Below are 21,198 nucleotides of genomic sequence, written 5' to 3' on the forward strand. Positions count from 1 at the left end.
CACTTGCAATGGTCGCCAATTCTGCTGTAATCATTGACGGTGTGAGCTGTGTGCTGTTGACTGAAAGTGCGGAAAAGAAAGAAAACCAGCCTGTTCTCACTCACAGGTTGACAAACTGGACAGTTCTGACATACGCTTGAGAGACTTGTCAATCCACTCTCCGGTGCTTTCTTTTTGTTTTTTTGTTTTGATGTAGTGTTTATGTCAGTTGGTGACGTAAAAAGGAAAAGTTGTGAAAGTCCACTAATGCTGTAACTAAAGTGTTTGTAACATCACTGATCGAGGTTTGTGCATTTCATAATATTACATACTAAAACAAAACCATGAGTTTGTGATTTTTCATTCACAAGACTGCACAGAATCCTCACATTTATTCATTTTCCCGCTGTTTTATATTTGATTCGGATTGTTCAAATGTCAAAGTGACACAAGAGACAACCAGATCACCCACGTCACATCGAATCAATCCTCAAAAAGAAGGCAGGCACATTTTATCTCCGGAGTGGGCAAACAATGAGAGTTAGAGGTTGCAGATATGAGAGCAGCTTGAGGAGCTACTAACCCCAAGCACCTCTTATTGAAGAAAGTGGAGCAAAATCTTGTCCTGCAATCCAGGCACCAGCAGCACAGCTGGTGAGGTCTTTTCATATTTCAAAGCAGTCGTGATAAATACAACAGTTTTCAAGGTTGTGATATTTTCCTCATTTATTTTAAAGAAGAGCTGAATGAAGACAAAAATGTTACTACAAAGTCAAAGTATGGTCTTCTAAAGAAGCATCTGCCTATTTTTGGTGTATTGTGTAAAAAAATAATCACATATCTTGGATCACATCGCAGGCATCATTGAATTGTATTACTCTTCACTTTTGCATTAAACAGCACATTATACTTCAGTCTCTGATGCGACATCTGTCTTTGTTTTGAGAGTGGAATCAGACTCCTCAGTGAGTTCCAAAGTTTCTGTGTTTAAAACCACTCCTGAGTCACTTTGCTGCTGAAAGGTTGTGAAGGTGGGAGGGGTTTTTTCAATGGTAGGCCGGTTGACCTTGCTGCGACGAAATGACTTTATAAGCAGGGGCTGGAGAGAGCGTCCAGAAGCAGCTTTTGAGCTGTGCAGCGTGCGCTTGTTAACGTGTTCAACAGTGAGACGGCATCGCAGCACCTGCACAAAAACCTCCCTGAACTGCCTGGAGGAGAGATTGTAGAGGAAGGGGTTGAGGACAGAGCTAAGGTAAAAGAAGGTGTCGGCCACAGGATGGAGAGTGATGTAACTCCGGAAGTAGGAAGCAGTCCAGTCGGATTTGGGGACGGCGGCCATCATAAGACGACGAATCTGGTTGGGGAGCCAGCAGAGCATCGAAGATCCCACGATGAGACCTGAGGAGGAGTCAGGGAGAGAAAATCAGAAACACAACAAAGGATAAGATAAGGCACGATTTCCAAATATTTAGCTAGTATGCAAATTCACACTCCCGCCTGCTGGGTAGTACCAAAATAAAAATTCGAGGAAGCGATTTTGAGAATGTCAAGCTGTACTTCGGTTTTGGCCACAGGATGTTCAACAGTGCCATCACAGCATTTGGTACATTTATTTTCTAATGGCTGATTTAGCCGACTGTGTTTGACTTTCTCAAAATCCACTTGGCTTCCTCAAACTTTTATTTTGGTACTTCTGGCTGGTGGGAGTGTGAATTTAAATGTTAGCTAAATATTTAGAGGTCGTACCTCAAGATTTAGAAATCTTGACTTCATATTTAGAAATCTTAGCAAATATTTTGAAATCTTTGCTCAAGATTTAGAAATCTTTGCTAAAGATTTATAAATTTTGACTAGATATTTAAAAAATTTTCCAATAATTTTGAAATCTTTGATAAATATTTAGTCTTAACTAAATATTTAGAATGAAAACTAGATGTTTAGTTTTAGCTAAATATTTAGAATGAAACTAAATGTTAAGAAACCTAGCAAAATATTTAAAATCAGGACATCCATTTAAAAAATGTATGTTGTTTATGTTGTTACTAAAACATTTTATTGCACACATTAATGGTTTAATCCTTTACTTTAGAAAGAGTGCCTGGAGACATCCTCCATGGCTTCCCTCTACCAATAGTAACTTGTTGTTCTGGGTTCCCCTATTTTCCCATTGTTAATAAAATCACCCCCCTGAAGAAAACCAAACTTCTGTGCATCAACACTGTTCAGCACTGAGGTGAAACTCAGGACATTATCCTCTGTAGCACCGGATGAATTCTCCGACTGCTGAACAAGCTGCTGATTTATCTCATCTGTCAGCTCTGAGAGAGCGCTCTCTGTTTAGAAAGACTAACACATCCTTATTCTCTAATCTGGTGTTTAGACATTTCTCCTGCTGTGGTTTTAATGGAAATACACTGTGACCAAACAGCCTTTCAACATCCACAGAATGATTCAGCTCCAGACATCATTTCCTGCTGTGGTAAACAGACGCTAACACATTTGTGTGTAACACGCCATCTAACGCTGCTGAGGAAATAATTCAAACACAAGTGATTGAAGAAAGAGAAAATTAAAAGTAAAGTCTTGAACCAAACTCCTGCTTCAAATGTTTTCATGATGACAAGATTCAGCTCCTTACGGTTCGCCCCGCTGCACACAGGTAAACTTAAAGATTTGTGTTCAGGTGCCTCGATCCTGTTGGAGGCAGTGATTCTCACTCTGTGCTAATCTTAAGTGTCAGCAGGCTCTCGCTGATGTAGGTCATGTCTGAGTTTGTTTTCCTCAAACATTTACTCAGGCCAGAGTAACCACTGACAACACAGAGGACTTTTTTTGTGGAAATTCAGGGATTCTAGCAACCAAAAGTCTATTTTATTGATTTGTACCTGCATGATGTAGTAAGCGTTTCAAAAGGAACAAACAGATCTTTTGAGGATGTAGATACAACTTTTCCACAGAGCATTGCCTTTTGGGCAAAATATTGCCGTCATTAAGGAACAAAGTGTGTTTTCTAGGAAATTGTCATCAGTGCAGAAAATATCCATCACTTTTACAGGCGGAAAAAGCAAGCTCAGATTGGCTAAAACATTAATTTTATATTAAGACTTTTTCATGCCTTTGAGAAAAACAGTGGATATAAATAGGGTCTGAGACAAAGAAAGAGAAAGATGAGATGAGGTAAAGGGCAGCTGTTGGGGGTCTTACAATAAAACGGTTCACTTTTTACCAATTATTTTATATTTTTGGAAAAAATTTCCAAAAACCCTTTCAAAAAGTTCATAAAATGACAATCCCATATACACACCCTCAGCCCATTGGTGATGATGTTGGGTAAATTAAGATGCTAAATGTTGAAATTAAGGCGGTATTTTGCATGGGAAGACTTAAGAGTTAAAATCAGTCAATTATGGAACAGATGTTTTAAACTGTACCACACCCAGGACACAGACAGTGTGTCATCTCAAAACATGTTCCTCAAACAACACTGAACTAGGAAATAGAAAAGCACAACAACAAAAAGAATACTTGCGTGTATTTTGTTATACATAAAAACGTAATGAAACAAAAGCCAAAATGGTTCTGAAACAAATAGGCAGTATGGTAAAAGACTGAGTCATTCTAAAGTTTATTTGGACAACGCAGAGATAGAGAGGAAAGAACAAAGAAACAAAGTCATAAGCAGGAGTGGAGACTAAAATACAAAAGAGAACAGGGCAGGAATACTGATGACCTCCATAAAAGGTGAGGAGAGACGAGTGAGAAATGAAAACCAGAGACATTTGAAGGGACAAAAGCTGTCTGTGTTTGAAGCAGATAAAAAGCAACTTCTTTTATTCATTGACCCCTTGAGGTTTAAAGTATAATTAAAGCTACGGTGGTAAATAAGTGACTCTCCAGGCCTTTTGAGAAGCTTTGCAACTTCTAAATCTGTGTAATTGAGACAAAAAAGGTATTGTTGAATTCACTATAAATGTAGCCCAAACTCTGCTGCAGAGTGAATGTGTTTCAGTGTTATTAGCATGTATTTAAATAAACCATCATGCATCAACTGGGGGCAGAATTTAGTCCCTTTGTATGCAAATCAATCTTGTAGCATTAAATGAATAAATGGTTTGCTAATGGTGATGCTAACAGCTTAGCACTGCCAAACTTAAAATAAATCAAAGTGTTGATTATAATAACAACCAGAGGTTGAGTCAGTCTGGGGCTCACCTGTGGCACAATTTGTTCTACCCTGTTAAAGCGCCTATGTGGACAGACCTGAGCTGTGTTAGAATGTACACAGCTCAGCTCTGGAGATACTAACGGCTCATCTCCACAGCTAGATCCAAACTGTCTTTCACCTGAATAATAGGGCTGAAAAATTTGGAAAATAATCTAATTGAGATTTTTTTTTGGCTCAATCGATTTTTTTATTTCTGTATTTTATTTTATTTTATTTTATTTTATTCAAAATTTGTATTTATTTATTTTACTTATTTTATTATATTATTATTTTATTTTTTATTTATTTTATTTTTTTGTGTGTGTGGGGGGTGTCTTCTGCATTTATTACTGAACACAAGCAATAAATCATCATATGATATGACAAAACAACAAAGGATACTGTCAACATATAAACAATTCTTTCCTGCACTTTTTAATTGAAACAGAAAAAGGAACACTGAAAATTTTCTGACCTATAGTTGTCAGTAAGAGTAACAAACTATACAGAATAAAGAGAACAAGGGATATTGTTTTGCTTGCCAAAATCACCCTACTCTATGGATCCCAGAAGCTCAGAGTTTTTGCCAGAAAAACCTGCATATTGACTTTTGCTGGTTCAGAGCAACAAGTTACTATATCCCTTCCAGGTCTGTGTACATTAAACTTTCTTTTTTTTCTTAATTCCAGCCTTTGGACTTTGAAAATTGTGATGCTGGTTTCAATTCGATTAATTGTTCATCCCTACTGAATAATATCAGTGCACCATGCTTTGTGAACTGGATCATGAAACCAAGCAGAACTCACATTTCTGTCATTAGCAGCTACAGTCCACTCAAAGTGAATGCTTCCATTTGATAAAATGTGTAATTGTTTTCTCTACTCAACATCTTCAGAGACTCTGAACGGCCATCAATAAGTCCAACTTTGTTTGGTTAAAAGACAAAAAAACTGAAGAGGAAACATTCAATTCTGTGTTGGACGTCACATCATGACGTTGTGTTCCAGCTTCGATAAAATGTCAGGTTGCTTAAAAAAGTAAGCTTTAATTATAGAGCGCTTCACTTAGAGCATGACAGACTGTACACCCTTAGTGTGATGTGGGTGGATGGTGTGTTTTCTGACATTTTAAACCAACACATGGATTAACATGTGAGGAGGTGCTGTCATTAAAAGGTCAAGTTTCCAGTGTTAAAGCTGAAGTTTGTTATTTTTAAATCTGTGACATTTTCAGATGCGAAAAATGCTGTAACCCTGAAAGATTTGCTACAAGGGAAACTGTTTCTTCCACTGCTGAATCCACTTCCTGCTTTCATGTTTAAAAAAAAAACAAAAAAAAAACATGGATGTCTTAACATTACTTCCAAATCAGAAAGAAAACACATCCTTCATTTAAAGTCTCAATTACAGTCACTGATTAGGATAAATCCAGCAAGTGTCTGGTTTAAGTCCAGCTCACTGGAGAACTGCACCAAAAACTACAACCATTCAGAGCCCACGAAAAAAAGTTTTTATTTTAAGCAGCAATACAAAACAAAAATCATTCAGGACTGAAAGTTGAGAAAAAGAAAACTTCTGCTGTAAATTCTTGAACTTGGGAATTTTTTTTTGTTTGTATTCTTAAATGAAGGGGGATTTGAATAATTACTACTCAAATATGTTTCAGATTGATTTCCTATTAAGTGACTGATTGCTGCACTGACTAATTATTCTCACTGTAATTTGAACAATTAACAACATGCCTGTAAGTACGCTCCAGTTAGCACATGGCTGATAGCTGGTCAGACTGCTCCTGACCCCAATTTGGAGAGCTCTGAACACCAGCTCTCTAAAATCATCTTTTATTCTGCCATCATAAATAAAACTACTATCAGCACCCTGCACTCCACTGGTCTGGTTCCAATGAAAGTTGAAGGGATGATGCATTTGAGGGTTTTAAGACTTAAGTTCAACAATTCATGAAGCTACTAAAGTGTCACTCAGACGGATGCAGCTTGTTGAGGAGTGTTATTACAGGACGGTCTTTATTATCGGTGGTCTCACTCTGATGAAGGCAATAATGTGTTAAAATGACGGTATCTGTCTTTAAGATACTTTGGAAAAAAAAAATCTGCGGATCTCAAAACGTCAGCTCGTTGATCACAGCCCAACTGCTCATCTGGAAAATTGCCACTGAGTCAGCACAGTTCTGAAGAAGAGGAGTGTATGTAGCTGAAGTTGAGAAAGTGTGTGTGTGTGTTTGTGTTGATTAATTATATTATTGGAATAATTCAACTCTCGTCATGCTGAATGCGCCTGCCTTAGAACTGCAATCTGTGCTGACGATCTCATCAGTGATGTCCCTAAGCTCTCTCTTACTTACACACACGCACGCACACACACACGCTCACGCACACACAAAGACCTACTACTTCCCTGCCATGAGGAAAATATAACACTCTGCTAATTAGACGGCAATTAAACTAGATTATAGGAACAATTCATTGTGTCTTTGCTGTAATTGGAGTGTTTGTGATCCGGATCTCAGTTCTGGTGGCTGCAGATGGGAAAGAAGTAAGCAACAGTGTCAAATCACGATTATTTATTTAAAAAGGAGGCAAATAAGACAAATAAATCCTCATGAATTCCACCTGCTGTCATGAATTGAGAGATAAGGCTGTATCTTTTGTCTCAGGGGTTAATCTTCTCTCCTTGAAGTATAATCCAGAAACATTCAATCCCAAAGTTTAGACTATCTTAGGTCAGTGTTTTCAGCTTTGGTCAGTGTAGCCCACTTTTACCCACTATACTAGGTACTTAAACTTTAAATAACAACCAGTGTAAGGGGCCCTCTTACCATTCACACACACACTCACACCAGCCGGCTTATCAAGCTTAGAAAACCCTATAGTTGCATGCCTGAGCGATGCTTGGGAGCGGGCCCAAAACTTAATGGCCGCTTCACTCTGGAAGCAAAAGAAAAAAAAAAATCCTGAGCTTGTAGCTCAGTCGGTACTCACAGGTTGTGTCCGACATCACTCACTCATTCCCTACTCACTACTCCCTTTATAGTGAATTAGATGTAGTTGACTATATAGTCCACCCAATCAGCTGAATTAAAACAACATTTCGGACACTACTCACTCATTTGCAAGCCGCTGACAGTGACGTATCTAATCTCGTGTCGCACACGGACGGCTGGGGATTTACAGTTATATCTTTTCTTAAAAACTGCAAAACAGTATTTATTTTAGTGATACCTAATGTTATATTTAGCTTATTTTATGCAACAGCCAAATATGATAGAAACATGTATTACACGTTATTTTTTATTTATATATTATATATTTGCGCGGAACTTATGATGTGTTTAAGAATTACAAGGTCCAGTGAATGCATCACCCGCGTGGAACAGTTTAACGGCCAATGTCCGTGTTGTTTCTCAGCTCAAAGTTGTGAGACGGGCTTGTCCGAAAGTTAAACAGAGAGCTAAGTGTTATTCTGACTGTTTTAAATGTTTTTTCATGCTATTAGTAATCATTAAACATGTAATCAGCCATTTCTTCTGTTTGAACCGAAATGCACGATGGTATATATTGCTCATATAGTGAGCACTACTAATACACACTACTTTTCAAATAATAATACACTTATACACTACTTTTCAAAATGCATTGTGGGATACATTGAGTGGACTATATAGTGAATGACCATGCTCACTCAGATTTCGGACAGCACTACAAAATGGTGTATTCACAATATAGTGCACTATATAGTGAATAGGGAGTAATTTCGGACACAGCCACAGTCTCTGGTCCAAGTTCACGTAAAGAGAAACCCAAACCGTCCTAAGATAGCGGCTAGATCCTCCCTCTTAAGCGAATGCAGGAATAGACTTTAGCAGGCGATGTCCAGGAAAGAAAAGATAAAATCCACACCTGACAATTTTCCAGCAGTCTATTAGCACCTCGACAACAACCAATATTCACATCCAGTCCAGAATGATGAGAAAGAAGTCTTCATAGAAAGCTGAGTGAGCAAAACCAGTCCACTGGCGGCGTGACTTCCGCTAGATGAGGGAATGCTACATGCTATGGTGCTAAACTGCTTCCAAAGTTCTGAAAAACAACCCACCGCAGGGCCAATTTCAGGCAGAAATTGTCCTTAGGTAATCCAAAAGCAATAGACGAGTGTTCATTGACAACCATTGAGTTAACAGTCCATCACTCAAAAACAGCAGCCACATGGCGGATTCAACTTGCGTCTCTCGAGATCAAGCTAGCGCATCCCACTTCCGGTTTGACTTAGTAAAGCTAATACAAAACTGACTGGCAAGGGTTGTGCACACAACACTTCCTGTTAGCTCTTTTACAAAAAAAATAAATAAATAAATAAATAAATAAAATAAAATACATGAAAACATTTTGTATTTCACTCGTTTTTAACTGATACTCGGGTACTTATAATAGCTTTTAAACCTTTTAAACACATACATAAAATACAATTTTAACCATGTTTATACAAGTTTTAACTTATTAATTCGTTTGAATTGTAACATCTTTTATGAACTTGTGAACTATTATATTTATTGACATATTTGTCTGGGTTACATCAGTAAGCATGCATTGATTGAGGGGTGATGCAATAAGTTTTGCAGATCTTTTACTTTAATGCAGACATGTATGAAAAAAAATGAAACACTTGATAAAGAATGTTCTTTGTCAATGCAGGAGTCCATCTAATAGTCATTTAGCAATGGTGCTACCTCCTTCCTCCTCTCTTTTTGCCCCTCTGTATCCTCCTGCTCTTGTGATCAACTAATTGTGAGCATTTACTGGCCATATATCCTGCTTGTACAATGAATCAAAATGTTATTTAGGTTCTTACCACACCTTGCATCTTTCCCTGACTACTAGCACCAGATCCTTGCATCCAATCCTGCTCTCCACCTCACCAGCTCTTTGAGTACATTAAGGAGTCCAATTGTCACCAGTGTTGCACTTTCTCATCCTTTTTGTGTTAAATAAATTCCCATTCTCTTAAAGTCTCTCCACGCTCTTGAATGTTTTTTTTTTAATCTCACTCAGTTCAAAGAAACAAATTTATGGTCTTAACCATGAACCAGAGGCTGCAGAAATTAAGGCGTCAAGTGGGCTCATTTAAAAACACATAATAACTGCTTCCCAATAGATGCAAAGACACAGAGTTCAGCAGTGCACCAGTAAAAGCTCTGTTCATTTAAATCCTTGGATCGTTAAACTTACGGTGACCTCACCCTCACAAAAAAGACCAAGCATGTTGTAATTTTATTCTTCTGTACTCGTAGAGCTGTGTGGAACCTTTGATAGTGGCGTCTTTTGGTCAAAAACTAGGGAGCAAACAAATTTATTTCTAGCATAAGTCAATCCAACATATGGTGCAGTTAAAGGTGTAAAAGTTTGATCTTTAGTCAGCCATATAAAGGTATTATAATCTGTGCTGGAGGGGTGTTAAAAACCAGAGTTTTAATTGGTTTTGTTATAGTTTGACTTTCACTCTGTGAGAGTATGACGACTCTTCTGCATCATTAATGGTTATAAAAAGCAAAGATATTTGTCATGTTTTAGTTACTGAGGCAGCCGAATGCTTGTTAACATCTGTTGGTGTTGGCTTTATAATCCCATAATAATTAATCTTCTTTTGTTTGCGGGTGATAAGGTTACATTTCCAGCTTGCAGAGTTTGTCGACAACATCTGCTGTGAATAAAACTTAAACACGGTGCTGCCTCCGGCATTAGAGTTAATGCTAAACAAAGTGATGCAATAATAATGACGTGTAAAGAAGATAAAAGATCATGATACTGCTGCTGATTTTAAAAAGATTGTTAAGGTCTAATACATCGATGTTGGATGAAAGTGTACTTATCACTGATGTTGTAAATTATATGGTCAAGGTAACAAACTTGCACTTTGGGCTTCTGCTCCTACATGTACTGAACTTATCCAAAGGTCATACCTTTACAGTGTTTGCCAAGACTTTACACCATTGGTTATAAATTCAGTGCCATAAATGAACCCGGATATCAGCCAGAGGTTGAAATATTTGCATAGAGACCAATCATGCATTAAAAATGGTGGCATCAAAATACATTGGTAACATGTCAGCTCCAATTTAAACAGATTTTCTCACTTTAAAAACAGAAAAAAAATGTGTAACAATAATAATAATAATAATAATAATAATAATTATTATTATTATTATTATTATTATTATTATTATTATTATTATTATTATTTCATTTTCTATAAAAATTCTTTATTTTTTATTTTATTTTTCTATATTTTTTGTATATTTGTATATTTTCTGTATCAAATTTTTCTATATTCTACTTGACAGAGTGTGCAGCCAGTAATTCTGTATTATTTTTGCACCAACACACCAAGTCAAATTCCTTGTTTTCGCAAATGTACTTGGCAAAAAAACTTAATTCTGGTTCTGATCAGATGAATATAATTACATAAAAGCAAAGCAATAATTGAATTTCTTGAGAGCAAACTTAGGAGAATGACCAGCACAGAGTACTTCAGTTGTGAACAACTCTTCACTAAATTAATACTTTATTCTTCAAATAAATTGAATTGTGGCATTATGAAGTGTCCTCGTTACATCACATTTCTTTATTCAGCCAGTTCACAGAAGCCGAATCAATGTCTGATTGATGATGGAAAGGATTCCAAATGGAGACACATGTTGGTTAAACTCTGATTGAATGAAGGCGCGACTGTTTTTCTCCTTATCGTTCTAGTGCAGTCTCATTGGAAAGAAAAGGCAGATTCTTACATTTGCTTCACAAATCACTGCTATGATCCCGCCACCAGGTCAATACCAGTCCAATACTTTCCAGCACTTTTTATCTTTCTGTGTTCATCACTGAGTAAACACTCATAAAATCCTGTTCAATCATATTATTTATCTAATATTTTGCAGAACACAAGTCATTAAAGGTGTTTTTGTACTTTTACATTCAACTTGTAAAAAGCAAAATCATGTAAAAAGTGTTAGGCATAATGGAACAGACTAATTCATTATGCAGAAATAGCAGCGACACACACACAAACATTCAAACAAATGTCTTTTAGCAGGAATGATGTGTTTCTGTGATTCATCAACATTACTGCAGGGCACCTCCCTGTTTTCATCTCTTGCTTTTTAATGACTTTTCAGACTGAATGTGATAAAACATGCTGGTTTGTTTTGATTGAGTTGAAGCTCCTTGAAGCGCTGCATCCCACAGGACATTAAAAAACTCCTCCAACTCCACCTGCTCTGTGTGGCGCCTGCAGCCTCACTCTCAGCAACAACCAACACAACAAAAGGTCGCTCATTAGAAGAGGAAGCGATTTTGCAACTTAAGGAGGACTGTGATGGAAGAGAGGGGCTGTGCAGTGTTCAGATCTGGCTTGGAACTGAAGACTTGAAACATTTTCTTTAATCAGTATAGTTCCCAATCAGATTTCAATTGGTATCTTTTATTTTCACCTTGGTTTGTGTTGCTTTTGTTGAGTTTTTCTGATCTTATACAAGATCAGATTTTAGCCTGTGAAAGGTGACTGGAGTTAGAGAGGCAGAAATCAACAATACAGCTGACACTGATAGACAGTGTAGTCTACTAGAAAAAGTTCCTCACATATTTCTCTAAAATCTACATTTTTGTTGATTTTGTGGTTTTAAAAAAGCAGTAATAGCTTTACAAATCCCCACATTTCATGTTCCAAAAAGTAGGAAAACAAGCTGCAGGACAGTATCAGAATAAGATGTGGTGCAGATCACCTCCCATCATCCAAACACCACTCACTCCCAGGAGTCTGTGTCGAATGCTGGCATGCTGCAGACTGTGGTGTTGTAAAACAGATAAGTAAACACACCCACGCTGTATATAATCTGTGATTTCCCCTCTGAGCACCGACACACCGAGGAGCCACACAGTCGCCCCCTCAGCCATCTGCAGGATCGTCTCCCAGGCGGCTCTCTGAGTGCTGCCTGTCACTCCCAGGAACAGTGCCTTTAGCGATGTTAGCCGCTCAGGGGGGCACAGGGCTCAGGAGCTTATTACTAAAGTCTGCAGCTGTCAGTCAGAGCAGAGGAGAGACGGTGTGGCACATTCATCGACCTGCCCAAAGAGGCTCAACAAATCCTCCCACAGGTTTATTTTATATCTGATAGTACGAGGGAGTGAAGGAAGCCACCAGGGCAGCATAAACAGGCTGAAGGGAGTCAGGATCTGAATTCAACACAATAAATAAGCCCCATCGATCAGAGGGAAAGGGTTCATGGGAGGTGATTGGGCTGTCGCTGCAGTTCGTGAGCTATGGCCTCGTTCTGCCTGACAGAGGAGAGTGGATGATGGGGACAGAAGAGACAAAGGGAGGCAAGGAGATTTATGAATCTTCCTGAAGAAATACCCCACACTGTTTCCTCTCTGTGGGGCTGTATCAATAAAAACACCTTTGATTGTAATGACTGGTGTTCAAATTATCATCTGTTTGTCCTCTGCTAGGAACTACTTTTGGAATAAGGGAAGAATCACTGATGTGAGCACCAATGTTTTTATGACAATAAGTACTTCCTGGTTGACCAGTACATCTCAAACTTTATTTGCACTTGGTGAGAACTGAATTGTGCATTGTCAACACAATCTCTCCCACAGCTTGTTAAAACAGCCGAGCTGCTAAACTCCAAAATATGAAAATGTAGTCACCCCTCTGGCACCTTTTCTAAAGTTGCAGGGCTCTACGGTCAAGGTTGGCAATAATAAATATTCCACATTTGGTTTGAATTTTAATATGAAGATTGTTATGAAACCTCACTTTTGAGATTTGTGTGTGAAACGTGATAAAACTTTGTTTACTAAACAGGATGGACTGTTCGGTAATGCAGATGACTGCTTGGTCATTTTACACTGTAAACCCCAAAGTTAAAAATACTTCATTGGATTAAGCTATGAAAACTTAAAATTTGTTATTAAGTTTATTTTCATCAAATGTCTGAGTTTTCAGTGTTGAAAATCATGATTTCTGAGTTGATTGAAGTTTTGTTACTGTTTAAGTAAGCACAACTTAAAATCATCAGTTTGTGACTGTTTTTGGAACCATGAGCGAGGAGAGGACGTAGTTGATACGAGACCCTGCTGTACTTCTGTGTGTGGAACAGTAGCACAGGTTCTCTGTGCTCTACATGACTTCGACTGTTTGTCTGTGCGTCACAGCATGGACAGCTGTCTGTGCCCCTTGTGACGTCGATCAGCTGTCCATGATCCATCCAGCCAAAATTTCATTTGCAGATATATCAAATGTTGGGTGCACACTGCAACAGTCAGTAGGTACATAAGCCCGTGCCATGGAGCACAGACCACCAGTCAGTGCTGTGGTGCACAGACAACCTGTACCCCCTGAAGAACGATATTTAAATGTGCAGCAGGGTCTCATATCTACTGCCTTCCCTCCTCACTCACAGTTACCAAAGTTATGAAATTAAAGCTGATTTTTGTTACGACGAAATTTGTAACCATGAGTGAGGAGGGAACGCTGTAAGTATGAGACCCAGCTGTACTTTATAATGGTATTTAATTTAGTTGTTCAGATCTGCTTCAAATTTTTATTTTTACATTTATTTAATTCATAAGGCAAAATAATTGATATCACATCTTTCGGTTTTGAGTAAGGTTATTATGTTTTAGTGTTATGTAACATTTTTTTAACATCACTTAATATCTTAATTTGTAACAAATAAGCATCAGGTTTATGATTAAAGACATTCAGTAGAATGGTTTTCCATAATAATCATAACTACTTAAGATGTTGAGTTGAATTAACTTATTTCATTACTCAGTTTTTTAAGGTAACCGGTTTACAAGCATTTTTTCAGTAAACTCAACTTATCCGGGTTTACAGTGTAGGGACGGTATGCATAATCCTGGTCTGGGTTTAAAATAGTTTTAATTTCTGTTATTATTTTCATATCTAACAGACTCTTTCCCCCCATCTACTGTAGGCCTATGTTCCATGGTGCAATATCTTGCTTATTATTACCCTGAATGTTTATTTTGAGTCTTTTCCATTTCCCATCAGAGCTGAGAGATTGACACTGACTAAAACCAGTCCATTCCCTCTCAATGCTAATAAACTGTTTACAGTGAGAGACTTTTATTACAAGACCTCTGGCGTTTTTCCAGCTCTGCAGACCATTTTATGTATTGTTTCATTTGTTTTATTAGCTGGAAAAAGTTGCTGAGGAGAGGGATGTCTGGGTTGAATCGTTCAGCCGTCTGCCTCCCCGACCCCGGATGAAAGGAAGAAATTGAATGGATGGATGGATGGTCTGTGTTATTGCTCATAGTGATAAACAGACAAGGACAAATAATTATCTCTGCAACATCCTGACTGAAAATCATCCAAATACAACATTAATATGTACTGCTCTTTTATTTATCTCAAAAGTCCATTCACCCCTTCATCTTTCATCTATTCAGCCACACACAGAGTTTCCATCACACTGTCTGCAGGAAGCGAAAGGTCATGGTCCAGAGGCTGAAGGCGGAAAACAGAATAAATATTCATCCCTGAATGTGACTTTTAAAAAATAAAATCTAAAGTAATTAACCTTGAGTCCTGGACGTGATGTGTGGCTGGCTTCCCAGGGAAGCTCTCTGCTTTTAATTACTCTCTGAAGTCGCAGACCCCTACCAGGATTAAAAGTTTTTTAGAGAAGTTGAGCGGTGACAGGAGAGCTGCCACCTGAGAGACAATAACTAACATCAGTGTGAACAAGAGAGATGTTTTTAACCATGCATCAGCGCAAAACTGAATACACTAACACTCAATTACAATTTAATTCATATCAAACTCAAACTCTGTAAATCTAACAGTGCAGTGAGACAGCAGAGGCTGAGGAGGAAAAGAAATGTTGACGCCAGCAGACAGAGTCATGACCCCCACGGTTAGATTCACTAATGTAATATTCCATCATGAAGTCAGAGAAGTCCAGTTATTGGGGGACTGCTTCCTGAGTTATTTATGAGGACTTGGCTGTGAATTTAGAAGTAGTTTAGATAATAATAAAAGTAGAAATAAACTTGTTTATACCACCATTCATGCAAGAAATTGAGTTTAAAGTTCCCGACAGTAAGGGCATGAAAACAGAGATTTGTGCCACAGAACTAAAATAAAAATCAGACCTTTTAGAAAATAACAGGGAAAAGGGTTTTTAGTTGTACCATGCAGACACGCTGTTGTTGACTTCTCACTTATTCTAACGTATCATTTGAAAATGTATTCACTTTGTTAAAGCAGCTTCAACAACCCTTGAGATTTGAGCCAGACCTGAACAACAAGTGAGTTAGACAAAAATCAGGGTTAAAATCAGAGATGAAACATCACAGCATCATGACTTCTATCAAAATCAAGAGAAACTCACAACCTCTTCTGTGTCTGTACTCATCGGTATTCATTCACACATCAATATTCTGGTCTGTCTGTCACGCGACGGGCAATAAAATGAGTGTGGAAGAGTCTCCCACACAGTTTAAAATGAGATAAAACACTGTAAAGGACACATCCTCACACACTGAGCGACAACATGAGCCACCTGATTAAAAAATAAAACAGAGGATTGTCAGGATTGAGATTTTAACATATTTTAAATGAGCTGCATTTTAACTTTAAGTATCATCTGCTGCAACTTAAATCTAACTACAACTTCAGATCCTTTCAAACCACAGGCAGTTTCCATCATTTTAAATAAAACTGGAGTAAGTGTAAGACAGGGATCTAAAAACTGCTGTGGAGTGAATCATTCCAGTGTTAATAATTTATTATATCAAGTAGAAACAACCTTTTGTGTTAAATCAGATAAGTTCAAACATTCAACGATAAATGGTAGAGGAGTTTGGAGAAGTCAGCTTGTATCCATCCTGACTTTCCTCCTACAAGGGGCTGAGTCTGATTAAATGTCTTGGTGACTCGCAGTAAGGCTGATTCATGTCTTTCCTGAGGACTGAAGTTTAGTTATGGTCTCAGTGCTAAACCCTCCACACTGTGAGGAAAGCATGCTGTAAATTTTCTCCAGTTTAAAAACACCTTTTAGTGTTAAAACACCTGAAATTGAAAGGACCAACCTGGATGCTTTTTGAAGCCACAAAAAAAGGATTTAAAATGTTGTTGGACTTTTATAAGTGTTCCACTTAGTGTTCAGGGTCCTCGCACATACTCCCTGAAAAAATATATCAAACAAAAACACAAGAAAAGAAAAACCCTGTGTTTTTCACTCACTAGCTCCATCAGCAGGAAATAAAGTTGGCAGGTTGAGAAAGTGAGGCTGAACTGTAGGTGTTCTAATGAATTCTCACAGGATGAGTCACACCTCCGTAGGTGTATTTGTATTTTTTGTAAGCTCAGTATCATCCTGATTCAACATGACATCACAGGTGACAAACAAAGAGCGGGAGGTTTGCTGATAGCATGGCCCAGAAGTTTCATGACAAAGATCTAACCAGAGAATTATCCAGGGATTGCTTCCCTTTTGAAAAAGAGTGTTTTCAGGTCTCTTACCATGAAAAATGTAGCAAAAAGTTAAGTTTTCATTAAAATAAAAGAATCTAACTTCAGACCTGATCTTTTTAATTAAAGATGCAATGAGGAGGATCTGTTTTAATTGCACTCCCTCACCATCTTGTGGCACGGAGTCTCCAAACACTGACATAAATTACTTTTGGTGAGGTGTGTGTTTGTTTTGGAAAAGAAGGGAGATCGGATCAAAACAAATTGACAATTTTTTACTAGATACAACGCGCCAGGGTAAGGGACTTATCAGTACAGTTACGTAGTGCTACGGTTTGAAACGTGACATCAAGCAAGCGTTGTAGCAGCCAGTTATATGTTAGCAACATTATCAGCCCGGTACTCTGGTGTATCTGTAGGCTGATCTGGCAACAAGTAAACACCGTCAGTTTGTATGTAGTTTAGTAGCTATTTAAAGTTGGCACAGCTGGCAGCCCAGTGCTCTAAGACATGTAATGTATAATATTAGTGAATCCTGGTAAGCTATATCCTGCCAGTTATCTACCAAGCAGAGCTAACGTAACCTCACTCTTCATTTTTTGATAGACTCTCAAGTTTGAACAGACCACTGCAGAATAACTGCTGACTGTGGGTTGGAATGGATTATTATTGGATTATTATTACAAACAGTTTAGCCCCTGTGGTATAGACTTCTATTGTGTCTATTCATGTGCTTTTTAGCTGAGGGATTTTGGGAGTTTGTGTCTGTGTCTCATTTCAGTTTAGCTTCTCAGCCGTGGTACTCATCAGTATCTGATAACATCCCTCACTTTGAGTTTCCGCTGCTGTCTGATGTCCACTGAAGCAGGACTGTTTGAGGATGTTCACACTCTGCATATTCTGTTATTTGAATTCATCAGAGCGGGTATCGCCCTGTAATATTAGAGATATCATTGGAAGGAGATCAAAGCAGCATTGTTTGATTTGGTTTCACTGTAGCCTCTGCACTCAGGGCATCTGCTTTACCAACTGAGCTAAACTAAAAAACCATCGAAAGACTGAATTTGTCTCCAAAGCGACAGCGACTTTCATAATGTGGTCTGTCTCTCAGTTCACTAACACAACCTAAACAAAGCAGTGTGTGAGCATCCACAGAGGTAATCAATCATTTGAAGAGTCACAATATGGGAAACAGTCTGAACTTCTGTCTCTTATCTCCACTTGTGGCTCAGACTCCAGATGCTGTAAACAGATGGAGAGGCTGTCTGACACCAAGATCACACAGACACACGCATGATGACACCTAATCAACGAATCTGTAAACACTATTCAGAAATCTAAGAAGGTGTCTCTTCTGAGATATTGGAAGTTCTGTTATCAATCCTTGAACAAGTCTTTTAGGTCTATTGGAGGCTACTATTCTGTCTGACTGCCTACTGGGACCATTGAGGACTGGGGACATTTCTTTGGGATCTATCAACTTGAAAGACGATCATTAGCCAGGAAAAAGGACTCGAAGACCTGGTGGAAATGTTATCAACCCAGCCAAGAAATTAATTCTGCTGTTGAATTTACTCTTGGGACATCCATGAATTCCCTGTGTGTAGATTTGCAACAAATATCAGAGTCATTTCGTTCACATGCAAGCCAAAACAATATCAACAGGACAACTTACCCAGAAAGATGATGGTCTGCTTTCTGGCGGTCTTTGCTTTCTGACTTTCATGTATGGATGTCTTCTGAGTTCCACGGTCATCTGTGTGCCCCAAAGGTCTCCGAAGGACCACGATCATGGCCCGGCACATGACTGCCACACAGATCAGCACTATAATGTAGATGATGAATGCCACAAAAATGCTAGTCCTGTACATCACCCAGTGCTCCCTCAGGTTGGTACAGAAGGTCAGATTCTGGACAGGTCTATCTGCCCGGTATGGGATGTGTCCCTCAGTTCCTGTGGCAATCAGCAAAGGCAGGGCGACGAGCACAGACGCCAGCCAGGCGAAGGTGATGAGTCCAGTGGTTCGTTTTCCTCCTAAAGCTTTGAAGCGAAATGGGTGGCAGATGGCAGTGTAGCGCTCAAAGCTTAGCGTGGCCACATTGAGGATGGTGGCATAGCTGCAAGCCTCAAACAAAAAGTTGTAGATCTTACAGGACACATTACCTGAAGCTGATGTGAATGGAAACCAGGTGGCGCTGTAGAGCTCCACAGGCATGCCAATGAGGAGCACCAACAAGTCTGAACATGCTAAGCTAACCATGTGGTCTGTCACATTCTTCTGTAGGTAACCATTACGCTTCAGTACTTGTGTCACCCTGATTGTGACTGAATTACCCACAATTCCTGTCACCAGAATGAGGCTGTACAGGACTGTGAGGAAGATCTTGACCGGGTAGTTGGGTTCAAGCTTGTGCCAGTCCTTTTCATCTGCTATCTCCATTTCCTCGCTCATCGTTGCAGAGAGGTGAACTCAGATTTCAGGGATTGATTTTTTCTTTGAGCTTATCAGTCCTGCAGGGCGAGTTCCTGATTAGAGCCAGGATCCAGAGGTGAGCCGTTTTCCTAGATAACAACTCACAATGAATACTTCTCTCTGTCTGTGGCTCTCTTTGATTCCTCAATGAGAATGTCTGATGAGATGAGAAAATAAATCACAGGAGATGTCTCAACTCATGACACCACACAGTAGAAAAATCAGCAACTCTTCTGTAGATTCTTCTTGTTTTAAGGTCCAGTTTCTTCCTCACTGAAGTCCAGCTTCTTCCTCTAGGTCTGGTCCATTCTTAAAGATCATTCGAGATCCCAGATAGTCCTCGCAGGTCTAGGTCAGGAGTGGTTTCACTTCAGTGTGAGCATAGTGTTAACATACAGACACACACGCAGATTTCCTCCTCCCACTTCAGCGGGCAGTTAAACATTAATCACAGCAAACAAGCAGCATGAGTGTTGTGGCTTCATGTTTTATCACCAGCTCTAATGGGCCTCTTTGTAAAACAAACACTTTGTTTAAAGCAAAGTCACAGTTGAGATTCGAAATCTAACTAAATACATTCAGAGAGGTGCGGCTGCTCAGATAACAACGTGGGATAAACTGGGGGAAAAAAATGAAATTGGCTTCAAATCTAAAAGTTTGCTCAGAAAGTTGAGAATATGCTCTGTGGAAATAAGACTGAATAAATGTTCAGTGAGGTAGGGAAGTCAAAATTGGAAAAGTTTGAAAAGGTGTTTTTTTTATTATAATAAAGAAAGAAATCTAATTGCAGAAAAGTTGAAAAGTTCAAAGAGAAACACGGCTGAAATAAACCAGACATAGCTGTGTGGGAGAGGCAGAGCTTTCACATCACAGAGGTGATATCTCCAGACCTCAAACACAGAAAACTATTTAAAACCAAATTTACAAGAAAAACATGGCAGGACAAAGATTTGTGTAATGTTTTTTTTTTTTTCTTCAAAGGAATAAAGCTGAAAGTCAAAAATAAAAAAAAATGTTTGAGAGCTGGCTCCAGGAACAAGAAAGAAAACTTGCGAGGGGAAAATAATCTGGTGCAGACATTATGAGTTTGGTTTATAATAAAGTTTAAAATTTTCCTTCAGTTTTCAGATGCAAGATCAAAGATACATCTTTCTATGCTTTCCTGCTCTTATTTATGACCTTAAAATCCTTTCACATCAACATTTCTTTGGACATTAAAGAGGAACATAAGACTAAATTATTTCACAACTTTTTCATCCTTATGTAGAAAAATCTTCCTTTTCAACTTTCAGCGAAGAACTGCTTCTGCTTTAAAACAATGAGCTGTAATTCTCTCTACAGGTTGAATATAATTATACATTCATGGTTTGTCTCCCCTCGCTGTGATTGATTATTGTCAGAAGCCTAAAATTAAATGTTGCTCTCACGGCCCCACACTGTCACACTCTGGTTCTCTGTGAAAGCTGTGGGAAGAAAATCAAGGTTGATTGCTCATTTTGAGCCTTTTCTTTAAATGTCTCAGATCTCATTATCTGCTGTTCTTATGTGTGTGTAATTACAAACAGCTGGACACCACTGTGTCTTATATCTCAGTGATGAGGCAGCCATGAGTGAGAGACTGTATGAAACTAACTTCGTGGCTTTGAGATAAACACAATGTGATGTGTGTGTAACCGCTTCACAGCTGTTTGAAGAATGAGGAAATGAACACAGAGAACAAATACGAGCGAGTCATGCCTCTGGCAGTACGACGAGGATGTTACCATGACAGGATGCTGAAGAAGAAAAAAAAACAATAATTTAGTCTCAACTTCACACAGAAATGATTAAACACTGGACTCTCAACAAGTTTGGTGCCTTTTTACACTGAATGCTTCATCTACACTGACTTAATATTGAACTTAATTTAGTTCCTTTAGAGCAGCTGTTGGGATGTTTCTGCTAGTGTGAGTTTTGGCGCCCCCTTTAGGTAATGCATGTCACATGAAGTCTCATTGGGAGCAATGGTAGTCAAGATTTGATGATCTTT

The 21,198-nt window shown here is 38.6% G+C and overlaps 1 protein-coding gene across 1 annotated transcript; it reads right to left on the reverse strand.

Moving 5' to 3' along the window:
- Positions 1–788: 788 nt before the first annotated feature.
- On the reverse strand, positions 789–19,309 carry gpr39 (G protein-coupled receptor 39). The gene is made up of 2 exons (XM_074694121.1): positions 18,371–19,309; positions 789–1,377 (listed from the first exon to the last, which is right to left on the reverse strand). The coding sequence occupies exons 1-2, from the start codon at positions 19,146–19,148 to the stop codon at positions 884–886; spliced, it is 1,272 nt and encodes a 423-aa protein (XP_074550222.1). The 5' UTR covers positions 19,149–19,309; the 3' UTR covers positions 789–883.
- Positions 19,310–21,198: the final 1,889 nt, after the last annotated feature.

This window comes from Halichoeres trimaculatus, unplaced genomic scaffold (assembly GCF_033239565.1).
Source record: "Halichoeres trimaculatus isolate MK-OKI-2021-1 unplaced genomic scaffold, fHalTri1.1 fHalTri1_scaffold_19, whole genome shotgun sequence".
Lineage (NCBI taxonomy): Eukaryota > Metazoa > Chordata > Actinopteri > Labriformes > Labridae > Halichoeres > Halichoeres trimaculatus.